The sequence below is a fragment of the Lynx canadensis genome, chromosome D4, assembly GCF_007474595.2.
Source record: "Lynx canadensis isolate LIC74 chromosome D4, mLynCan4.pri.v2, whole genome shotgun sequence".
Lineage (NCBI taxonomy): Eukaryota > Metazoa > Chordata > Mammalia > Carnivora > Felidae > Lynx > Lynx canadensis.
In genome coordinates this window covers 86,378,868-86,400,938 of record NC_044315.2, presented here as the reverse complement: position 1 = coordinate 86,400,938, position 22,071 = coordinate 86,378,868, and the positions used below count along the sequence as shown (strand labels likewise).

General features: G+C 55.1%; 1 protein-coding gene across 7 annotated transcripts; it reads left to right on the top strand.

The window, feature by feature from the left end:
• Window positions 1-2,286: 2,286 nt before the first annotated feature.
• Window positions 2,287-17,975, top strand: ST6GALNAC6 (ST6 N-acetylgalactosaminide alpha-2,6-sialyltransferase 6). 7 transcript variants are annotated; one of them, XM_030293057.1, is made up of 7 exons: window positions 2,287-2,338; window positions 7,561-7,617; window positions 9,261-9,351; window positions 11,181-11,360; window positions 13,779-14,185; window positions 16,980-17,087; window positions 17,657-17,975. In XM_030293057.1, the coding sequence occupies exons 2-7, from the start codon at window positions 7,592-7,594 to the stop codon at window positions 17,844-17,846; spliced, it is 1,002 nt and encodes a 333-aa protein (XP_030148917.1). In that variant the 5' UTR covers window positions 2,287-2,338; window positions 7,561-7,591; the 3' UTR covers window positions 17,847-17,975. The 7 variants fall into 7 exon arrangements, with proteins under 7 accessions (XP_030148917.1, XP_030148916.1, XP_030148920.1 ...); XM_030293056.1 differs by lacking the exon at window positions 2,287-2,338 and adding an exon at window positions 6,329-6,401; XM_032595502.1 differs by lacking the exon at window positions 2,287-2,338 and adding an exon at window positions 6,368-6,401 and having other exon boundaries at window positions 7,561-7,728.
• The last annotated feature ends 4,096 nt before the right edge of the window (window positions 17,976-22,071 follow it).

Sequence of the window (22,071 nt, the reverse complement as noted above, 5' to 3'; positions counted from 1 at the left end):
TGGCATTTAACCTGCCCACGTGTTTCTTCCCCAGGAGCCTACCTGCTTCCCCGCCAAGTCAGGAAGCCTCTTCCTCACCAGGCCGGGAAGTCTGGCTCCCTGGCTGCACTTGGCACGGGGAATGCCCCACTTCAGCAGCTTCCAGGGTACCCCTTGTCCTGTACCAGCGGGAGGAGAGGCCAGAGCTTGGGAGGAAATGACTCAGGGTGGGAAGGAAAGTGCCCCACCCCGTGTCACCTCCCTGCTCCGTGGGTTAAATTCCAAGGATCTTGCCAGTTAAATCCCCTGTTAACTCTGAAGTTGGTCACACTGCAAGAAAGGCAGGCAGAGCTTCAGTTTCCTCACCTGTAGGGTGGGAAAAACAGACTCACCAGTAAACAGCAAGGGCCGGTGAACAAGGGTCTGTGGCCACCTTGGGGAGCAGGACAGAGTTAGCACATTTTACAGATAAGGAGAAGCCACTTGGCTGAGCCAGGAGAGCAAGGGGTCTGAGTGCCTGGGCCCTGCACCAGAGGGTTGGGGAGAGCCCGTGAAAGTACTTAACTACCCCTCCCTCCCTTTTTCCTTTCCTTCCCTTCCCTCCCTTTTTCCTTTCCTTCCCTTCCCTCCCTTTTTCCTTCCCTTCCCTTCCCTTCCCTTCCCTTCCCTTCCCTTCCCTTCCCTTCCCTTCCCTTCCCTTCCCTTCCCTTCCCTTTCCTTCCCTTCCCCGGGAAAGGCAAATCGGGGGACGGAAAGAAGGGCGAAGGAAAGACCGGGGGCGGAAGGAAGGTCAGGGGGCCTTTTCCTTTCCTGGAAGGAAGGACGAAAGGAAGAAGGCGGATGGAAGCGACAGGTACAGGAAAGAAAGGGGGCCGGAACGTGAACGGACCTACAGGGTGAAGCACGGACCGGACCGTAAATTCCCTTCCATATTCCCCGGACCTACCCTCCTTCCTTCCTTTTCCCTTCCCTCCCCTCCCTCCCCCCTCCCCTCCCCTCCCCTCCCCTCCCCTCCCCTCCCTTCCCTTCCCCCGCTCCCTCTCTCCTTGCCTCCTTCCTTAATCTGGAGACCAGGAAACTAATGAAAAACCAGGACCCCAGGACCTCAGGCTGTCAGCTGCGAAGGAGGAGCCCTGGGGTCCTAGCTCCCCCAGCTCCAGGGCTTGGGGCCCACCTCACGGGCATGTGACTTGCGCAGTTGTTTAGGATCTTATTTGTCAACCTGAAATTCTTAACAGTGCTTTGTCATAAGGGGCTGCACACTTTCATTTTGCGCTGCACCCCGCAAACTATGTGGCCAGTTGTGCCACGGAGCCTGGGTGCCAGGGAGCACACTCCCCCCTGCTGCCCCCAGCCTTCTCAGGAGAGCCTGGGGACCTGGTCCCTGGCCCACGGCACTGCTTTATGCGCCCGGCCTCCCCCGCCCCGGTGCCAGGCAGGCCCAGAAGGCTCTGCAAGCGTGGGAGGAGCGGGGAGAGCCCTGAGCTGGGGAAGTAGGAGCAGGCTGGCAGCCGAACGCCAGCTGCTGGCCTGGCAGTGGCCAGTGTCTCTGAGCAGGTATTGGGCAGAGGTAAGGGTGGGATGTAACCTGGCAGGCAGACGGTTGGTGGGGGAACTTCCAGGCTCGGAGGGAGGGCTCTGGAGTGAGACCTGGCCTCCCTCAGGCTCCTGCCGTGGGATCCTGGCAGATTAGTGCCTTCCTCCTGGCCTCAGTTTCCTCATCTGTGAAAGATATTAAAGTAGTCCTCACTGGGGCGCCCAGCTGGCTTGGTAGAGCATGCGACTCTTGACTTTGGGGTTGTAAGTTCAAGCCCCATGTAGGCATGGAGTCTACTTTAAAAAAAAAAAAAGTAGTCCCTACCTCATGGGATTGTATGAATTCACCGAGGTGGCCCCAGGGATGGCACTTGATGTGTGGGACTATCATTTTCAATGGGATCTCCCTTGCTCAGCATCGGCCCTGCCCTCCTTGGCCCTGACCAGCTGCCTCCCTGCTCACAGTCTTGTCCTGGGTCTCCAAGGACAGAGTCTGCTGTTTCTGGGGAGATTTGAACTCACACCCCTTCCAAGAGGTTGCCTCCTCCTCCTCCGTCCCCCAGGAGATGCTGGCTCAGCCCCTGGGCCCAGTGCACAGAGGAGCCTCTGTCCTGGTCCTGCCCCTGGGTGGGATGTTTATTGCTGGGTTGGCCTAAATAATGTGTCTTTCTGGGATGGTGACCTGGCAGGCACGGTCCACCAGTTTCTTCCTCCGGGCCAAAGACAATGACCCCTGGCTGCTCTGGTGACTGGTTCTGGGCCTGCTGAAGGCTCTCCGAGGAAGCCTCTTCTCTGCCACTGCAGTTCCAGCAGCTTCCAGGAGGTGAGTTGGGGGCGGGACCTCCCTCCCAGCTCTGAGGAGTGTGGCCGGGTGGGGCACCGTGTGTGCAGCCCCTCCTTCGGGGATCTGTTTTCCTGTCCACACCCCTGCTCCTTTGTCCCCTCAGCAGGCCTGCTGAGGACTCATCTACTTCCTCCTGAGGTCAGAGGGGAAACCAGGTGAGCCTCACAGCCTGGCGGTGTCTTAAGGGGCCTCTTCTCAGAAGGAACTTGGGGCCAGCTACTTCCTGGTTCCAGACCCACTGCCCAGGTCCTTGGGAACATGCGCTTGGGAGCAGGTCCTGTGTGCAGGCCCACACCTGCCAGAGACGCTCACTGGCCTCTTCTTTTCTGTCCAGAGGAAAAGAGCCTGGAGTTCCGAGGCTTGACTCCCACACTGGCTGTGCCCAGGACCCAGGAGGGAGAGACCTGGGCAAGTCTTGACCCCTCTCGGGGCCTTGGTTTGGGTCTGTGTAAATTGGGAGCTAGGGTGGCAGGTGAGGGAGTCTCTGAGGGCTCCTTCTAGGGCCCCGCGGAAGGGAAAAATCCCAACAGTGCAAAGATTGCTAAGGGATAAGAAGGGAAGGTGGTCACACTCAGGACCCCCACCCTGGGACAAGAAGGCCTGAAGCAGAGGCCATCTCCCCCACACCATGGATGGGCAGCTCTGTGGGGAGGACCAGCTCCGGGCAGAGTTGGAGAACAGCACCAGAATTGGCCACGGCCACCTGTCCATGAAAGCCCTGCTGTGGGTGTGGGGCAGGCCTTGGGCTTTGGGGCAGAATGACTTGTGGTTATTCAGCAGATAGGCCTGGGGGAATCCCAGCCTGGGCACCTGTGCGCACCCCAAGTGGCACTTTCTCCCTCTGGAGGGTAGTAGTACCCATCGCATAGGTTATTTTAAGGATTCAGTGAGGTGTATCTGCAAAGTGCTTAGCACAGGAGAAAGCACCTGGCATGCGACACACTGGAGCTGTTTTTCTTATCCTTGTTATTACTGAAGTGGTTCTTTTGGGGGGGCCCAGGAAAAGGGAAGTCAGCCCTACAGCAGAGCTTCCTGGAATAAGCCTTGGCCCGGCAGGCCTGAGGGGGGAGCTCCAGGTCCGGGTTTGGTCCAGGAACTGGTTCTGCAACACTCTGATCTCCCTAGTCCCTGTCATTGGCCTGGGGCAGGAAGAAGAGCTGGGGACAGGACACCCCCACTCCTGGTAGAGGCTCTAACCTGAGGGGTGACTTTGGGCAAGGGGCTCCTGTTCTCTGAACCCCCATAACCAAGCTTCCCACCCGGCTGCCCTGCTCCCTGCCCTGTGGTTTTGTGTCCTCCTGCTGGCAGGGTGAGAGGTCTGGGGATGAAGTGGGGTGCGGCTCAGGAAGCGGATGGAGGTGGACACCAGAGGGGCAAGAAGCCTCGAATCCACCTTTGGCCCTCCCCACTGAGCCCCACTGCCTGGTGGGCAGTGTCTACACAACCTGGAGGAAGGACCTTGGGCACGCCCCCCCCCCTTTGGTTTTAATTTAAAACAAAGTGGTATTAACAAATGAGTCCAATGTAAACAGCCTGGAACTTTGTGAAGCAGAAAATAAAGGTAGCACCCACCCTTCCTGCCCCACATCCATTCTCCAGGGGGAAACTACTGCCAGTGGTCCAGTGTGGATTCTTCCAGACTTTTTGTGTACGTTTACAAATATATAGGCATAGATAGTTATATACTTTAAAAAAAATTTTTTTAATGTCTATTTTTGAGAGAGACAGATTGCGAGCAGGGGAGGGGCAGAGAGAGAGGGAGACACAGAATCCAAAGCAGGCTCCAGGCTCCGAGCTGTCAGCACAGAGCCCGACACGGGGCTTGAACCCACAAACCACAAGATCATGACCTGAGCCAAAGTCAGATGCTTAACCGACTGAGTCACTCAGGCAACCCCCCCCGCCCTGATAGTTGTCTTTTTTTTTTAAGGAATCATGCTATAGATGCAGTTCATTTTTTTATAAGTTAAAAACTCAGTTTTTAAATATAAAAACATTGTGGCTGTTAATCTTAAAATTTCTGGAAAATACAGTTAAGCCAAAAAAAAAAAAAAAAAAAAGCAGCCCATAATCTCATCATTGCAGAAATAACCACTCTTAACACTTTAATCACTGATAGGCAAAAAAGTATCTCCTTATTTTAATTTGATTATCTCTGTCCTTTTTTCACTTTTTTTAGTGCTTTTTAAAAAAAGTTTATTATTTTTGAGAGAGAGAGAGAGAGAGGGTGCGCTTGCATGCACGAGCAGGGAAGAGGCAGAGGGAGAGAGAGACAAAATCCCAAGCAGGCTCAGCACAGAGTCCGACTTGGGGCTCAGTCTCACGAATTATGAGATCATGACCTGAACCAAAATCACGAGTCGAACACTGAACCGACGGAGCCACCCAGGCGTCCCTCTTTCTTTCACCTTTTAATTACTGTGCTACATGGGGCACCTGGGTGGCTCCGTCAGTTAAGCGTCCGACTTCAGCTCAGGTCATGATCTCACGGTCCGTGAGTTCGAGCCCCGCGTCTCGTCGGGCTCTGTGCTGACAGCTCGGAGCCTGGAGCCTGTTTTGGATTCTGTGTCTCCCTCTCTCTCTGACCCTCCCCCGTTCATGCTCTGTCTCTCTCTGTCTCAAAAATAAATACACATTAAAAAAAAATTACTGTGATACATACAAATGGTGGCATAGATCATTCTTGTAAATTATAAAACATAACAATATAGTGAACCTCTCAAAACCCACGTCCCACTTAAAGACCAGAGTGGCACTAGAAATGCCCGCCTCTGTTTCCTCCCTCCCCTTTCCTGCATCCCTGCCTACCCCACAGAGACAACTGTGTTCTTGCTTGTAAAACTTTAATCATTCGGATAGGCAAAAGCTTACCCCCTCCCTGGCTGGGAGAAGTAGCCTGCTGCCAGCTGTATGCTTAATATAGTGTGTAGTTTTGTCTTCTGGGACTTGTCTTTTTCACCGCTCGTGTCTCTAAAACCCATCCATGTCATTGTAGCTTGTTCGTTTTCCCTGCTATATAATATTTCACCGCCGCGTATTGCAAAGGAAACAAATCCAGTCTCCTGTTGATGGATATATAGGCTGTTTCCAGTTTGGTGTTATTTCAAGGACTGCCACTCGGGATTTTGTTGTGTACACGTGAGAGAATTTCTCCAGACTACACACATGCAGGAGGGGAAAGCAAAGTTTTACAATTTCCTTTTCTAGAATGATTAACTTCTTTAAGTTGCTTTCTTCACTTAAATAGCCTGTAAATATCCTGGACATGCCTTCCTGTCAGCATATGGACCCTGCATCATCCAATTTTAGCGGGGCTGTGCCTTTATTTAACCAGGCTCCTAGAATGGCTACTTACATTGTTATGTTTCGTTATCACATGAAATGATGTCATGTATACCCCAGTACCTATAAGTAACATAACATTTTGAATCCTTAAAACACCCTATGAGGTCGTTCTTCCTGTTTTCCAGAGGCAGAGGAAAGGTAAGTAATGTGCCACGGCCCAACATCTGGTGGGGTGGCACACAGCTGGACTTGAATCCACAGGAGGACCGGTGAGTTCACCCACGGTGACTCCTGGATGCAGGGCTCTGGAGGTCCTGGGGAAGGGGGCCCAGAGAGGAACTCAACTGGTTCCAAGCTCAGCGTGCTCCGGGACTCAGTTTCCCCATCCGGGTCGTGGCGGCAGTAAACGGGCCCGACCCACACTGAAGGTTTCCAGAAGGCTGTTGCGGTTTTCATTGCCCCTACCGGCTGCCCAGAGGGGCGAGCGACGCGCCAGCGCGGCCGGGTCCCGGGGTCGCCCGCCCCTCGCCCTTCCCCGCCGGCACCGCCCGGGGGGCGGAGCCACCCGCGGCCCCTCCAGGCTCCGCCCGCCTCCCCGGCCTGGGCCAGAGCGGCGGCGGCGGCGGCGCTAGGACCCGGCGGGCGTGGGCTGCGGCGGGGCCTGGGCGGCCGGAGCAGCGCGGACCCCGGCTCTCGGCTCCCGGCGCCATGTGAGGGGGCTCGGGGGCCGCGGGGGGCCGGGCGCTCCCCGGGGGAGGTGAGCGGGCGCCGCGCAGAGGCGGGCAGCGGGAGGGGGGGCTCTGCCTGCGCCCCGGGGCGGGGGCAGGGAGTCGCCAGGGATGGGGAAGATGCGGGGCCTCGGGGCCCCTCCAGACCCGCTCGCTCTCGGCGGTGGCGCCTGGAGGTACCGGTCCTCGCGCCCTAGGGCTGCCGCGGGGTTCGCGGGGCCCCCGCCACTGACTACCCCATTAGAGCTCGGGGACCTGCCGCCGTCCTGCCTCCCTCCTCGTCCCAGCTGGCGCTAGGGCTCCGGACCCCCCAGAGTGCGGAAATCGGGGGGCTTAGCGCAAGAGGGGGCGCAGAGAGTGAGTCGTCCCCCACTGGTGGACCCACGGGCTCAGCGCCCTCCCCCATCTAGACGTTAGGAGCCCCCTCCCCCTCCTCCCCGGAGCCCTCCTCCCGAGCGGCTTGTGGGGGCTTCTCGACCCTGCAGGAGGACCCCACCTCCCCCAGCCCCCCGGCCGAGAGAGGCAAAGCCCCCGAACAGAGGGCAGGGTGTGGCCCCCACCCTTAGCCCACGACTGAGCCCTCTTCCTGAACGACCAGCCTCGGGGCTGAGGCCACGCTCCTGGCCCGGTGCTCTGGGCTGCCGCCTCCCCAGCCTTAGCAAGTTGCTCCCCAGCAGGCCTGCTCCCTGGTGCTGGGCCAGGTGCTGGGCACACACTTGGTGGCCTCTGGCCCCTTCCAGCGCGAGGAGATCCTGGAAGGAGATCCTGGCAGGCTCAGCCCTGGGCTGCTCCCTGCAAACAAGCTGTAAACAAGGCTCCCCAGCAGACTCTGGGCAGCTGTGCAAGGAGCTTGGCCTCTCTGAACCTCACTCTCCTTATCTGTGAAATGGGAAGTAAGAGCCCTTCCTTTGCAGCGTGGCCAGGAGGATAGGGTGAGTGCGTGATGCATAGTGTGGCTCCCTGCACGCCTTCCTCGATATTAGAGGGAAGTGGCTAAGCCAGGTGTCCAACAAGGGGCAGCATTTAAGCCGAAGGTGAGGCAGGCCTTCAACAATGAATACCCACAAGACTCACAGCTACTGTCAGGCACTGACCCAGCACTTGCAAGCTCCTTGCTTCCCTTGCCGCGGCTGCTTGAATCCTTTCAACAACCCCGTAAGTCACCTACTCTTATTATTCCCATTTCAGAGATGAGGAAACTGAGGCTCAGAGAGGTCACATGGCTTGCCCGAGGCCCCTCAGCCAGTAAGTGGTGGAACCGGGATTCGCACTGGCACCTGAGATGCTGTATGACCAGGACCTTCCCAGAGCAGGAGTGTGACGGGGCTGACCAGGGGGTCGGTGGTCCTGGCTGAGGTCACTGCTCGGGCAAAGGTGGGAAAGTATTGGGTCGGCCTGGGAACTGGAGCGCTGGGAACTGGACACTGAACCTGTGTCTGGAGCTTGGGGCATCCGAAGGAAAGGGTAGCAAGAGGGGAGGCTGGACCGAGATGGCCTGGACTGTCAGCCAGAGGGTCGGTGCTCATAAGCGCGACCCTGGGATTCTGGACACCCGTCTTGCTCTCCAAAGGGCTGTAAGGCCTAGGACAAGCTGCTTTTCTCTTCTAATGAGCCTCAGTTTCCTGATCTGTGTGGCAGGCACTGTACCCAGTGAGAGTCCCCAGTGCGCCCTGACTGGCCCTCCGGCCTGGGGGAAATCTGAAATCTGAAACCCGGCTTGGGAGGAGGGGGGCTTCCGCGGAGAAGGGGGTGGGGTTGGGCAGTGGGCGGAGTCATGGTCCAACCAATCAGGAGCGGCATGTGGGGGGAGCCTCCTTTGGCCTGTCGTGCCGTGGCTATTCCTGGTGGCTGTGTAGGAGTAAACAGCCGCCAGGTCAAGGGGTGGGGATAGTGGCGGGGCCGGGAGGCCCCTGGAGGGGAGGACCGAGCTGGGGAGCCCTGGGCCTCCGTTTCTCTCCTGCACACTCTCCCTCCCTTAGTGCCTTTTGGCCTTGAATCTGCTGGAGGTGGCTGGATGCAAGTACTTACTCCCTTTTGACAGGTGGGGAAATTGAGGTCGGAAACGAGCTAGGGCCTGTGAGGAGGTCCCCTCGCAGCTGCAGCTGCTAAGGGCCGACTGGGGCAGGAAGGAAGGGCTGTTACTTGAGGCTCCCCACCTACCCTCTGAGGGTGCGGCTGTGGTTATAGCGGATTGTCCAGTCTGTGCCCTTAACTCCTAAGGGCTTGTTGTTAATTAACTAAGTCATTCAGCGAACCTCCTGCACCCACCTCCACACCTTTGGAGGCACAGAGGAGAATGTGAGTGAGGATGTGTGCCGGCTACACGCTCGGAGAGCTCTCAGCCTAGCGTGAGGGGACACGGAGGAAGTTCCTGGTCTACCCTAGGCTTGGACGCTGAGAGGGCATGAGCAGGGTCCAAGAGGGCAGGGTATTCTAGACAGAGGGACAGTTGATGCAACTTCTGGAGGGCTGCCTGTGCAGAGGAGTTTGGGGACCTATAAGGAATAGTGCTTTATTCCAAGCCCACAGGGACCTAAGTCAGAGTAGGAATATACAGTGGGGCGCTTGCTGCGTGGGGGGCAAGCCCCCCAGCTTGGGAGCCAGCTTTAGGCCCTCCAGCTGCCTAGGAGAGCTAATGAGTGGGAAGGTCCCTGCTCAGGAAGCAGAGTGGGAGAGAGAAAGAGAGAGCAAGGAGAGAGGTCAGGCTCTGCACCACCGGGCTGTGTGACCTGAAGGCAGGTTCCTGCCCGTTCCAGGCCTCAGTGTCTCTCTCTGCAAAATGCATATGACCCTGAGCCTTGAAGTCATGGGTGGGTAGGAGAGCTGGCGGGGTGGGGAGGGTGTAGCCTTTGACCAGCTGTGGCCATAACCCTTTCTGTGGCTTGCAGGTGTGACCCCACATCCCTGCCCCCTGGGCCACCTGCAGGACGCCGGCCCCTGCCCCTCAGCAGACGCCGGAGAGAGATGAGTAGCAGCAAAGTAAGTCCCCCTTCATTTCTCGTCCCGATCTCGGCCTTTTATTTACCCAGTGAAATGGGCTCCTTTGGATCTGTGCCCCAGACCCAGACAACCACCAGTGCCTCTTCCCGGCCAGGAAGTGCCTGATGCCCCGGAGGCCCTGGCTGGAGCTCTGCCGTGGCCACTGATCTCTGTGGCTTTGGGCAAGCTCCTACCTCTCTCTGGGCCCATATCCACCTGTGTCTTCCTAGGTTTGACTGGTCCATCTGTGGTAAAGGATTGGCCCATGTGATGGACACAGCACTGGGATGTGCTGGACGGAGGGTACTGCTCTGAGCAGTGGTCAGAGTCAAAGATGACAAAATGTTGTTTGCCTCGCTCTGAGGCTGTCAGAGTGATCGATTCGTTCCTGCTTTCCTGAGCACCTACTATGCGCCTGGCCCTGCACACGCCTTTCCTGGGATCCACTGCAGCGAAGCTTTGGAAGAAAGAGCCTGAGGGTTGGGGGTGGTGTGGTGTGGACGTACCAGTGTGGGTCCAACTGAGAGAGAGAAAGCACACAGTAATTTGAACAGGGAAAGTTTAACATAAAGAATCATTAGCTACAGCCGGGCATTGGAGTCACGAGGGATGGGCATTCTGAGAAATACAGGAATAGCCAGTACAAGGAACAGCCACCACCGGCAGGGCCGAGACCCAGGCCTTGCTGGAGAGGGCACAGCTCTGGCCCACCAGGTGGCAGAGAACTCACTGTGGCGGTCTGCTGGTGGAAGTCGTCACGAAACCACTCCCTGGGCTACGGGGAAGGCTGCTCACAGAAGACGACTCCCAGGAGGCACTTGGAGCTCATACAAAACTGCTCCGGGGAAGCTCATTGTCTCTGGGTGTTGTGTGTGGTTGAGTGTATTACACCCGCTAAGCTCTAGAGAGGCTGTGATCATAGAAGGGGCCAGAGACACTCTGCTCCCAAAGTGCCTGAAGGCACGTACAGGAGGAAGCTGCTGGCCACATGTGCTGTGGAAATCATGTGCTCTGGGGGAGCAAAGGCACCGGGACCAGGCGTCAAAGCCACCAGACGCAGGAAGCCAACTCCTTTTCTCCTGCACTGCCTCTCCAGCGTCCTTTCCTGACAAAGCTTCATCTGCGTTTAGCTGCCAAGGACGTGCATCTAAGGGCCCAGGTCCATTTGCACAGACAGGCAAAAAGGGTGAACTTGGAGCTGAGAAGCGATACATGAATAACCAGCACAGAGGGGCGGTTAGCGCAAGGAGCCAGGATTTCCAGGCCTTGCCTAGCTGTGCCGACCCTGGACAGATGAATCCCAAGGGACACTTTGGATATCGCTTTCCAGCCCTGGCAGTGACAATGCATCCCACTTTGTCCCATGCATCCCACTTCCTGACCAGATCCGTCCCCTCCAGCTTTAATGAATGATAAACATGACATTGGATTACTGTTTGGGGAAGACCTGGCTCCCCTCCTTTGAATGTCCCACCTGTCTCCAGGCATCCTTCCAGCTGTAGCTGGAGGGGTCCTTCTGACACCCACATCCAGTCCGATCCAGCAAGCCTTCTTTGAGAACCTTCCGTGCTTCTGTGCTCTGGGAGCTGGGATACGGTGGCCATCGAGGCCATCTCGGTCCCAGCCCGTGGAGCTCATGGCCTCACTGGGGGGACTGCAGTTTGAACAGTGTGACCGGCGCTGTGATAGGGGGTACTCGGGGGCCAGACGAGGTGGTATCTGAGCTGGTCTGGAACGAAGAGCGGGAGTGAGCCAGGCGTGGTGGGTGGCAAGGATGAGGCGGGGGCCTGCCGGGCGGCTGGGCGCTCACCAGCCTCTCCCCTCTCCAGGAGCAGCGGTCAGCAGTGTTCGTGATCCTCTTTGCCCTCATCACCATCCTCATCCTCTACAGCTCCAACAGTGCCAATGAGGTCTTCCATTATGGCTCCCTGCGAGGCCGCACCCGCAGGCCTGTCAACCTCAAGAAATGGAGCATTGGAGATGGCTACGTCCCAATTCTTGGCAACAAGGTAGCATGACCACCTCGGGGCGCTCCCTGAGACCGGGCTGGCGGCTGGTCTTTCCCATTGCCCGCCGTCACTGTTCCCTCCTCCTCCTCCTCCTCCCTCTGCTGCCTCCATTCCTTCTAAAGGAAAGGGGGGACCCCAGGAGTCAAGGCCATAGCTTCCAGTGCCTTCAGCCCCTTGTTTGTTTGTTTTTTATTTTTTTCTAAATGTTTATTTATTTCAGTGGGGGGAGGGGCAGAGAGAGAGGGAGACACAGAATCGGAAGCAGGCTCCAGGCTCTGAGCAATCAGCACAGAGCCCGATGCGGGGCTCGAGCTCACGAACCGCGAGATCGTGACCTGAGCTGAAGTCAGACGTGTAACCGACTGAGACACCCAGGTGCCCCATTCGGCCCCTTGTTCGCTGTGTGATGTTGCACAAGTGCCCTGTCTCTCTCTGGGCCTCAGTTGTCTTCAGGGTTCCATTTTTAGTGCTGATATCCTACTGCCTCCTGAGTCAGAATTCCTAAGGAGAGATGTCTCTGGTTTTCACGGATCTCCGTCTCTGCTGGGTAGTCCACACAGGGTTTGAGAGCAGAAGGCTCAAGTATTTGACAACACAAAAACAGTCCTAATAATGGCTGCCCTTTGTCAGTTCCCCGCTGTGTGCCGGGCACTGTGATTAGCAGTAATGAGCATACCAACCCTGTAAGGTCAGCATTGTTATTCGCCTTGAAGAGATGGGGAAACCAAGACTCAGGGAGGCAAAGTCACTTGTCCAAGTCCACACAGCAAGGGAGGGGAGGAGCCAGGGTATTTTTTGCCCCAACCTCTGGGGAGTTGTAGCTGTAGAGAGCAGCCAGAAATCATTCCTGGGGCTTCTGTTTGCCTTGGGTAGCCGAGAAACACAGGTTGTATTTCTGGGGTTCACCCCATAATCCTCTGAGCCCTAGATGTTTTCTGGGAGGCCAAGTAGATAATCATTGGCCTGGAATATGAACTCCGCCTCCCAGGAGAAGGTGGTCTCCCAATCCCTGCCTGCCTCCTTCCCCTCCCTCAAACCCCACCCCCCCAGGGGTACCTAGGCAGCTCAGTTGGTTAAGTGGCTAACTTGGGCTCTGTCACAGTTCCTGAGTTCGAGCCCCACATCGGGCTCTCTGCTGTCAATACGGAGCTGGGTTTGGATTTTCTGTCCCCATGTCTCTCTGCCCCTCCCCATCCCCCCCTCTCAAAAATAAACATTAAAAAAAAATTAAAAACAACAACGACCCCCCCTAAATCCCTCAGGGTCTTTGCACACGTCGTGTGTGTAGAGCCTGAACCAGGGGCTCTGAATGCACCCTTGCTGGGAAAGGGCCCATTGGCAGGTGTTCAGAGACAGATTAACACCTAACTGAGACCCTAAGAATCCTTGAAAGAGAAACACAAATAATGGGACCAGGGAGAAAGTGGAACAGCCTGAGTGTGGGTGACACCAGCCTGACAGGGGAAGCCAGTAGAGCTCGGGAAAGCTGGAAAAGCCATCCGTTGAGGTCCATGGGAGCTGTTGTTAGATCTTGGAGCGAGGGCTCAGAGCAGACTGCCTGGAGGAGGTGGCGCCTGAGCTCACACTTAGAGGGCGAACAGGAATTCCATGGGCAGAAAACAGGCCCCGGAGAACACGTGGTTCCAACTCATTCACCGGTGGGGGAAACAGAGGCCCAGACGGGCTTCCACACTCTTTCCTTTTCGACAGGTGGTGTCTTACGTGTGGATGGTGTGGAGATGTCATGGGAGGTTTCCCTGGGGAGGTTGCCCTCTTAGGAGAACTGGACCAAGCCCGGGGCTCTGTGGCCATATCGACCTGGGTTCATACCCCAGCGATGCACTCCTCTGCTGGGTGACTTTGGGGACATCCCTGCATAACTGTCCTGTCCTCCTGTTCCTTCACTCGGCTCCGGACAAGTGGCCGCCTTTGGCTTCTCAACACACGGTGGCCATTCCCACTTCGGCACCTCTGGTCTTGCTGTTCCCCCACCTCAGTTATTTTCCTATGTGGTTCCTCTTCATCCTCCTGGTCTCGGCTCCGACAGGCCCCCACTGGATGATCTTTCTAGAGGAGCCCCCGCTCCTGTCCCTCCTGATCCCTTGCCTCTGTTGTATTGTCTTCGTGGTACGTTTTGCTCACCACCTGGCATCATTTTATCTTTTCCTTGTTCTCTGCCTAACTGTGCCTCTTGAAGGCAGGACGGGGCTCTTTTCCTCATAGCTCTGTCCCTGGTATTTAGCCATTAGCCAGCTTGCTGGAAGTGTTTGTTGAATGTCGAGCGAACAGCCTTCAGCTTCCCTGTTTTTAAAATGGGCGAAATAATTCCTGCCTCCTGGAGGCCTGGATGTACAGAGCCTAGGGCCTGGCACCGAATGGTCGTGATAGTGTTGACTTTCCTTGCTGCCTCCCCCCCAGACGCTGCCCTCCCGGTGCCACCAGTGTGTGATTGTCACCAGCTCTAGCCACCTGCTGGGAACCAAGCTGGGCCCTGAGATCGAGCGAGCCGAGTGCACAATCCGCATGAACGACGCGCCCACCACAGGCTACTCAGCCGACGTAGGCAACAAGACCACATTCCGTGTGGTAGCCCATTCCAGCGTATTCCGTGTGCTGCGGAGGCCTCAGGAATTCGTCAACCGGACCCCCGAAACTGCGTTCATCTTTTGGGGCCCCCCAAACAAGATGCAGAAGCCCCAGGGCAGCCTTGTGCGTGTCATCCAGCGGGCAGGCCTGGTGTTCCCCAACATGGAGGCCTATGCCGTCTCTCCCGGCCGCATGCGCCAATTTGACGACCTCTTCCGGGGTGAGACGGGCAAGGACAGGTACCAGCCTCCTGCCTGCCCCCTCCGGCCGGCCCTGTGCTCCCCATCAGCATTCTCTGCCCAGAGGGCCTGTTGTTCCCGGCATGCTCTACTCTGAGGGTGTGGTCACTTCCTGCTGCTCTCTGCTCAGGTTTTCCTAGGGGATTTTCATTGTGTCCAGCCCTTAGCATGGGTCACTTCCAACGTGCTCTGCGTGGTCTCGTCTCCCCAGGAAGGCTTCCCAGCCTGCATTGCTCTGAGGGAACAGGGCTGCTAACATGCTCTGCTCCCCGTAGTCTGCCTCTGGAAGGTATTGACTGTACCCAGCATGTCTTGCTTTAGGCACACGGTTGCTCCCAGCATACTCTATCCTAAGGATACATCTTTCCCAGCATGTCCTTCTCTGGCTAATCTCCCCAGAGAAGCTAGGCCGATGCTATCCAGTAGAAATATAACGCAAGCTGTATGTGTAATTTATATTTTTGTAGTAGCCCAATTAACCCAATACATCCAACATATAGACCCTGTGGTTATTTTGTTTGACTTATCTCTAAATATTTATTTTTATTTTTTTTACGTTTATTTATTTTTGAGAGAGAGGGAAAGACAGAGCGTGAGCAGGGGAGGGGCAGAGAGAGAGGGAGACACAGAATCCAAAGCAGGCTCCAGGCTCTGAGCCGTCAGCACAGAGCCCGACGCGGGGCTCGAACTCACGGACCGTGAGATCATGACCTGAGCCGAAGTCAGAAGTTCAGCCGACTGAGCCACCCAGGCGGCCCCTGATTTATCCCTAAATATTTAAAATTTGAGGGTGCTATTGTAAATTGTATTTAAAATTTTGGGGGGTTCCCAACTGTTCATTGCTAGTGGATAGAAATACAATTGGTTTTTGTGGGTTGACCTTATATCCTGTAATCCTGCTAAATTTCCTTATTGGTTCTGGGAAATTTTTCTAGGTTCTTTGGGATTTTCCATATACGTGATCCTGTTGTAAGGACAATTTCCAATATGTATGCATCTTATTTCTTTTTCTTGCCTTATTGCACTGGCTAGGACTGACAATACAAGGTCAAATTGTATTGGAAGTGGTGAGAGTAGACATCTTGCCTTGGTCCTGGTCTTGGTGGGAAAGCATTCAGTCCATCATTGAATATGATGTTAGCTATAGAGTTTTTAGCTGCTCTTTATCAGGTTGAAAAATTTCTCTTTTCTAACTAATTTGCTAAGAGTTTTTATCATTATTGGATATTGAGTTTTATCAAGTGTTTTTATGCATCAATTAATATGATCATGTGGTTTTTCTTAAGACTATTACTATGGTGGATTATACCAATTGATTTTTGAATATTGAATCAGACTTGCATTTCTGGAATAAACTCCACTTGGCTGTGGTGTATTATTCTTTTTTATATACTGCTGAATATGACTTGCTAATATCTTGTTCAGATTTTTGTGTCTGTATTCATGAGAGATCTTGATCTGTAGTTTGGTTTTTGTACTGTTTTTGTATGGTTTTGGTAGTATGAGTAATGCTGGCCTCTGAAAATGTATAGAATTGGTGTTATTTCTTCTTTATTTTATTTTATTAAAAAAATTTTTTTAATGTTTATTTTTGAGAGAGAGAGAGAGAGAGAGATAGACAGACAGACAACACAAGCAGGGGAAGGGCAGAGAGAGAGGGAGACACAGAATCTGAAGCAGCTCCAGGCTCTGAGCTGTCAGCACAGAGCCTGATGCAGGGCTCGAACCCTCAGACTGCGAGATCATGACCTGAGCCAAAGTCGGACACTCAACCGACTGAGCCACCCAGGCACCCCGGTGTTATTTCTTCTTTAAATATTTCGTAGAATTTGCCAAACCCTCTGGGTCTGGAGAGTTCTTTTTCAGAAGGTTTTGAACAATGAATTCAATTTCTTAATAGTCACAGACACTTAGGTTAATCTGTTTCATCTTGGCTGTGTTTCAGTAGTTTCTGATTTTCAAGGAATTGGTCCATTTCATTGAAGTTGTGAAATTTACGTATGTGCTTGTTTGTGGTTTTCTTATTGTCCTCATGTCTACAGGATCTGCGATGATGTCCTCTGTTTTATTCTTGATACTGGTAGCTTGTATCTTTGCTTTTTCTTGGTCAGTCTTGTGAGAGGTTTATTTTCTTTCCAAACTTTCCAAAGAACCACCTTCAATCAAATATATCCAAACTATTTTCGGTTCAACATATGATCAGTATCAAAAACTACCAGTGACATTTTCTGTGTTCTTTCTCTCATACTAAAAAAATCCCAGGCATATTTTATACCGACAGCACATTTCAACCACACATCGTGTGCCCACATGTGGCTACTGGCTGCCGTAGTGGACAGCGAAGGCTCCAGGTCCTTGGCTACCTCCCATGCCTTGCTGTGAACCCGTGGTCACTCTCAGCATGACCTTCTCTGATTAGTCTCCCTTTAGGCGTTTGCTCCTAGCATGGGCACAGCTGTTCCTAGCAAGTTCCATCAAGCAAGGCCATGAGTCTAGTGAGCTCATGGTCACTTGCAACCTGCCCTACTGTGACCAGTCTCCCCGGGAGTCTATTCCCAGCGTGCCCTGTTCCTTCAAAGGCGCTCTCTCCACACCCCTCATCTCTGCCCAGACAAGTCCTCTGCCAGCATGCACGTGTTCCCACAGTAGGACTGGGCTGCGGGGCGGGGGGTGGGGTGGTCACTGAAGTTGGGGGAGGGCCCTGATGGCGGGAGGAGTTCTGGGAAACCCCAGGTGGGTTGACCGTTCCTCCCTGCCTGCCTGACCCCTCATCATGCCCCCTCTCTGCCCGCAGGGAAAAGTCCCATTCGTGGTTGAGCACCGGATGGTTCACCATGGTGATTGCAGTGGAGTTGTGTGACCACGTGCACGTCTATGGCATGGTCCCCCCTGACTACTGCAGGTGAGCCCCCACCCCAAACAACGCCCAGTCACTAGCTGCAGCTTGGAACCCAGAAACATTGGCTGGGGGTGCCTTTGAAGCCTCTGTCTTAGGATATTCAGACTGCTCTGCAGAGATCTAAGCTCCTTGGGGCTAGCTGCCTCAGGGGCCTCTCCCCAGCTCAACCATAGTCCAGATTTTGTATATTAATAGTCACTATTATTGAGATGACCACATGAAAAGCCCATGTACCAAGCGTGGCTTCATTCATTATCTCATGTACTCCTCACGGTGACCCACATGGATAGTTGCATTACTCTTTCTGTTTCATAGATGAGAAAAACTGAGGAAGATGTTTTGTGAGTGGCCTAAGGCCCCACAAACAGGAAGCAGTGGGGCCAGGCTCCGGAGCCCATACTTCTTACCACTACCCTACACTGCCTCCCTCTTCAGGAAAGGAAACGTTTGGATCATATTTAACCCCCCCCCCCCCCCCCCGCCGAAATCCTATAGCAAGTCAGGGGCTGGAAAGGGCGAGGGCTGTGCCGGTGCCTGCCCTGCCCTTACAGCCCCTCTCTGCTCTGCCCCAGCCAGCGGCCTCGTCTGCAACGCATGCCCTACCACTACTATGAGCCCAAGGGACCGGATGAGTGTGTCACCTACATCCAGAATGAGCACAGCCGCAAGGGCAACCACCACCGCTTCATCACGGAGAAGAGGGTCTTCTCATCCTGGGCCCAGCTGTATGGAATCACTTTCTCCCACCCCTCGTGGACCTAGGCCGCCCTGCCTGTGGACCCCTCCTAAGGGACACAGGAGAGGCCTCTCTCCTGCCAGCCACTCAACCAAGGGCCGTCTCCTGGCCAATCAAGGCTGGTCGGAGCGTCTTCTGGCCAATCAGGGCCTTGTCGGGGGTAGTATCCTCTGGCCAGCCAAGGCCCGGGGGTATCTCTTGACCAATCAGGGATTTGAGCTTCTATGTGGTTAATCAGGGGTGTTGGGGGTATTTCTCGTCCAGTCAGGGTCTGAGCATAGTCAATCAGGGTATTTCTGAAGTTATCTGAGGCTAAGGACATGTGCTTTCCCATGAGTCCTTGGTCCAGAGCCCCAGGATGGACCTCCAGTCACTCCCTGTGGCTGGGACGGTGAGGTCCTGTCCTGAGGAGCTGGGAACTTTGTGTTGCTCCCTCACTTCCCAGAGCCAGAAAGAGAAGCTGCATGGGAGTGGGGCTGTCTGGAGGGCAGGCCAGACCATTTGGGGGGTTGTGGGGGATCCTAGAGGTGGGAGCCAGCATCCGGGTCTTGGCTCTGCCCTGAGTGGCTTTGGACAAAACCCTTGCCCCCTCTCTGGTCGCCCTTCTGCCCGTGTCAGGTTCTAACGTGGAGTCTGAGACCCCCTCCCACTTTCCCCATTGACCTCCTTGGGTCTGTCCTCCCTGAGACTGGACCCCTCCAGCCACCACTTTTGGCTGGGGGGCTCAGCTCCCTGGGGGACTGGGGTTCCCTTCCTCACCTCCTTCTGGAAACTTAAGGGTATTTTTGCGCAAACTCCCACAGAGTTTGGGGGGAATCTAACAGGAAAGGGATAAACCTTCAGCTGTTTTCTTAGTCCCTCCACTCAGCTGCCATTAGTTTGGCTCTTAAAGAGCCAGGCTCCCTTTTCTGCCATCCAGCAGTGAGGATTTCTACCTATTGGAGGAGACTTTGGGGCTGAGAAGGGGGGAATCCCAGCCAAACTGGGGTTTCTCATAGCCCCTTTGCAGCTGCTGTAGTTGTCCGAGGGCCTTCCCTCCGCTGGGCCTGGGAGGGCTCTAGGGGGCCAGGAGCTGTGTTGCCTGGGTTCTGTCCCCTCACTCTACATCAGGCACTTTATTGCTGGACCTCAGTGGGGTGGGTTCGCCCCTGCTCTTCCAGAGCCTGGAAGGGAAGACTGGAGGGCTTCCTGGAGGAGGCTGTGGAGTGGGAGGGGTCAGGGGGAGAAGGAAGAGGCCAGCAGCAAGCCTTTGCACATTGGGGTGGGGGCTGGGGACCGGCAACTACCCCAGACTCGGTTTTGTAACGATTTGTACAGAATAAATGCACCTAAGCTCTGGTTCCGTTTCCTGTGTCTCCCAGATCCAGCTTGACTCCCTCTGGCCTGGCTGTGGGCTTCCTCAGGACAGTGCCCACACCCTCCAGCCAGCCTGGAAGTTCATACACAGGATGGCCAGCTCCTTCAACCGGCCAGTGAGTCATGCGTTTTGCAGCTTGGGTGGAGACCTGGCAGCCCCGGAGGTGTGTGGCGTTCCTGGAGCCAAGCCCACCTGGCTTTTCCAGTTCCTCCTCTCCCTTCCTGTGTGACCTCAGGCACATCACTTCCCCTCTCAGAGCCCTGGCTCCCTCATGGGTGCGACAGGTCCAGACACTGCTCTTGAGGTTCTAGGGAGGGGAGGGGCCGTGTGGCAGTTCTGTCCCAGACAGGACGCGGAGGGTGGTAAGGACTACGAGACAATGACACAGGGCACTCTGAAGAGGTGACGTGCTTCCCTTCCCTTCCCTTCCCTTCCCTTTGAGGCCTGAAGGAGGAGGAAGAGACCTGCGGAAGTTTGGGGGAGGTGCTTCTAGCAGGGAGGAGTTGGGGGGGTTGGAGAATGACATCTGTCACAGAGAGCAGCTGGGGGGCACTGGAGAGAGAGAGCACATTGAAGGGGAGAGGACAGACGGGGCTCAGAGGTTGACTCTAGGGCCTGGGGACACTGAGGGCAGGGAGTGGAAATTTCCCGCGGGGCCCAGTGGGAAGAAGGCCGCAGGGCTGCAGCCCTGGGAGGGGCCTGGTGAGTCCTGGACCGCACGAGGCAGCCGCCGCCTTCTCGGCAAAAGGGTTTGTTGACTCCAGGTTGGCAGGAGGACGGGGGTCGGTGACTCTGGCAGATTACAACCTGTTTAGGCAGATAAGATGCCCTTGGGAGCGGAGGCCTAACAAAGGGTGACTGTGTAAGACAAGGGCGGGCGGCCTGCTGGGACGGGAGAGAGTGCTCCCCGGGCACAGGGCCAGCTGGGATGGTGGGCCCCAGAGCTGGGAGGCGAGAGCTCGCTCACGGACACGCTCCCGCAACGGGTAGCCGCGTGCTGTGTTAGGTGCCATTGGCGAGGGAGGGGATGTCAGGTGGGAAGAACGGCCGGACGACAGCCTGGTGGGGGCGACCCACAGCCTGCCTCAGTAGACAGTGAGTCCACAGAAGGAAGGAGCGGTGGGAGATGAGACTGCCCGGGGCTGGCTGGGAAAAGGCCACGAGTGCCCGTGAGAGGGGGGCAAAGCCACAGTCGTGTGGCAGCAGCAGGATGGGCAGGAGGCTGGGACCGACCAGGTACAGTAATGGTGGTGATTGGCCTGTCAGAGGGATGGTGACCCCTTGCAAAGTCCTTATGTGGGGAGCCTAAGGCCCCGCATGAGAATGGGGAGATGGGAATACCACCCACTTCCAAGCCCACGCAAAGGCTGCTGGGGATCTGGGTCCGGGCAGAGGTTTCTAGGTAGACTTTCTCCCAGAACACTGAGGCCCTTTTGTCTGCCCACTGGTGGGCATGAAGGGAGGTGCAGTAGGAAAGCATCAGGAGGGGGTGAGTTGTTGGGGGTGGACCCTGGGACCATTCAGCTTCGCATCAGAAGGTAGGACTCGGAGGATGCGGAGGGCAGGAGGCGTGGGGCTCTCAACTCCACAAACTCACCCCCCGAGATGGGACCCAGCAGAGACTGGTCCACACTCGTTGCCAGAACCAACTTCCTAAAGCCACCTCATTACGGTCCTCTTTGCTCTGGAAGCTTCACCGGCTCCCCACTGTGCCAGGACCAAACCTACCTCTTCCTTTGGGGTTCAGGGCCCTCCGACCTCCATTCTTCTTCTTTCCCAGTTACCCCACTGAGGCCCCAAACTCTCACCCCTCCTTGGGCGTGGGGCCATCTCTTACCAGCTGTAGACCTGACATGTGCTTCCTGAAGTAGCCACTCCAGCCGTTTCCTGCCGTGTTCGGCCAGTGGGGACAGCCAGGCCCACCTGGGGCAGCTGGGCTATGCGTGGTTCCATCCGTGAGCCTCTGAGGGAAGCCGCCCCAGAGTCCTCCTCTACTCCACCCCCTGCCCCGCCCCGCCCCACCCCAGCAGGCTTGTCTTTCAGCCTTGGAATTCTTTCTTTAACCAAAATATTTTTTAAATATTTTAAAAACTGGTTTTCATGGGGATGCCTGGGAGGCTCAGTCAGTTAAGCGTCTGACTTCAGCTCCGGTCATGATCTCAGGGTCCGTAGGTTCAAGCCCCGTGTCGGGGCTCTGTGCTGACAGCTCAGAGCCTGGAGCCAGTTTCGGATTCTGTGTCTCCCTCTCTCTCTGCCCCTACCCCGCTTGCACTCTCTCTCTCTCTGTCTCTCTCTCAAAAGTAAATAAACATTAAAAAAAATATTTTTAAACAAATAAAAACTGGTTTCATTTCATATGTTTTTTGTTTTTGTTTTTTTCTTCATGCTACAAAGTAACATAAGCCATACAAATGTACAAGATAGCATCTCCTGGTCCCATATCCTGTTAACAATCTTCCAGATTTTTCCCTTATGCAATTTTTGCCTGCCCCCCCCCCCGCCCCCTTTCCTCCTTCCTCCCTCTCTTCCTTTCTGCCTCCATTTTTCTTTCTTTAAGTTCTAGCTGGGGGAAGAAATCCCAACACTTTAATATCCCAGCATTGGTGAAAAATCCACAGATCACACACGAATGAATAATTAAAACAGGTACTCAAATACGGAAATTCGGTAGGTTGGAGAGCTCGTTGAACTTCCACAAAAGGCAAACTTGTGTTTTCACATAGACTTAAATATGGCTTAGACTTGAATGCAGAAGAAAACAGGTACTTAAAATTGGATTTCTTTCCCCAATTTTTAAGATTATGGAATTTTTTTCATTGTGGCAAAAACCACAGAAGATTTACCACTTATCCGTTTGGGTAGTGTTAGGTACATTTACGTTGTCGTAAAACATC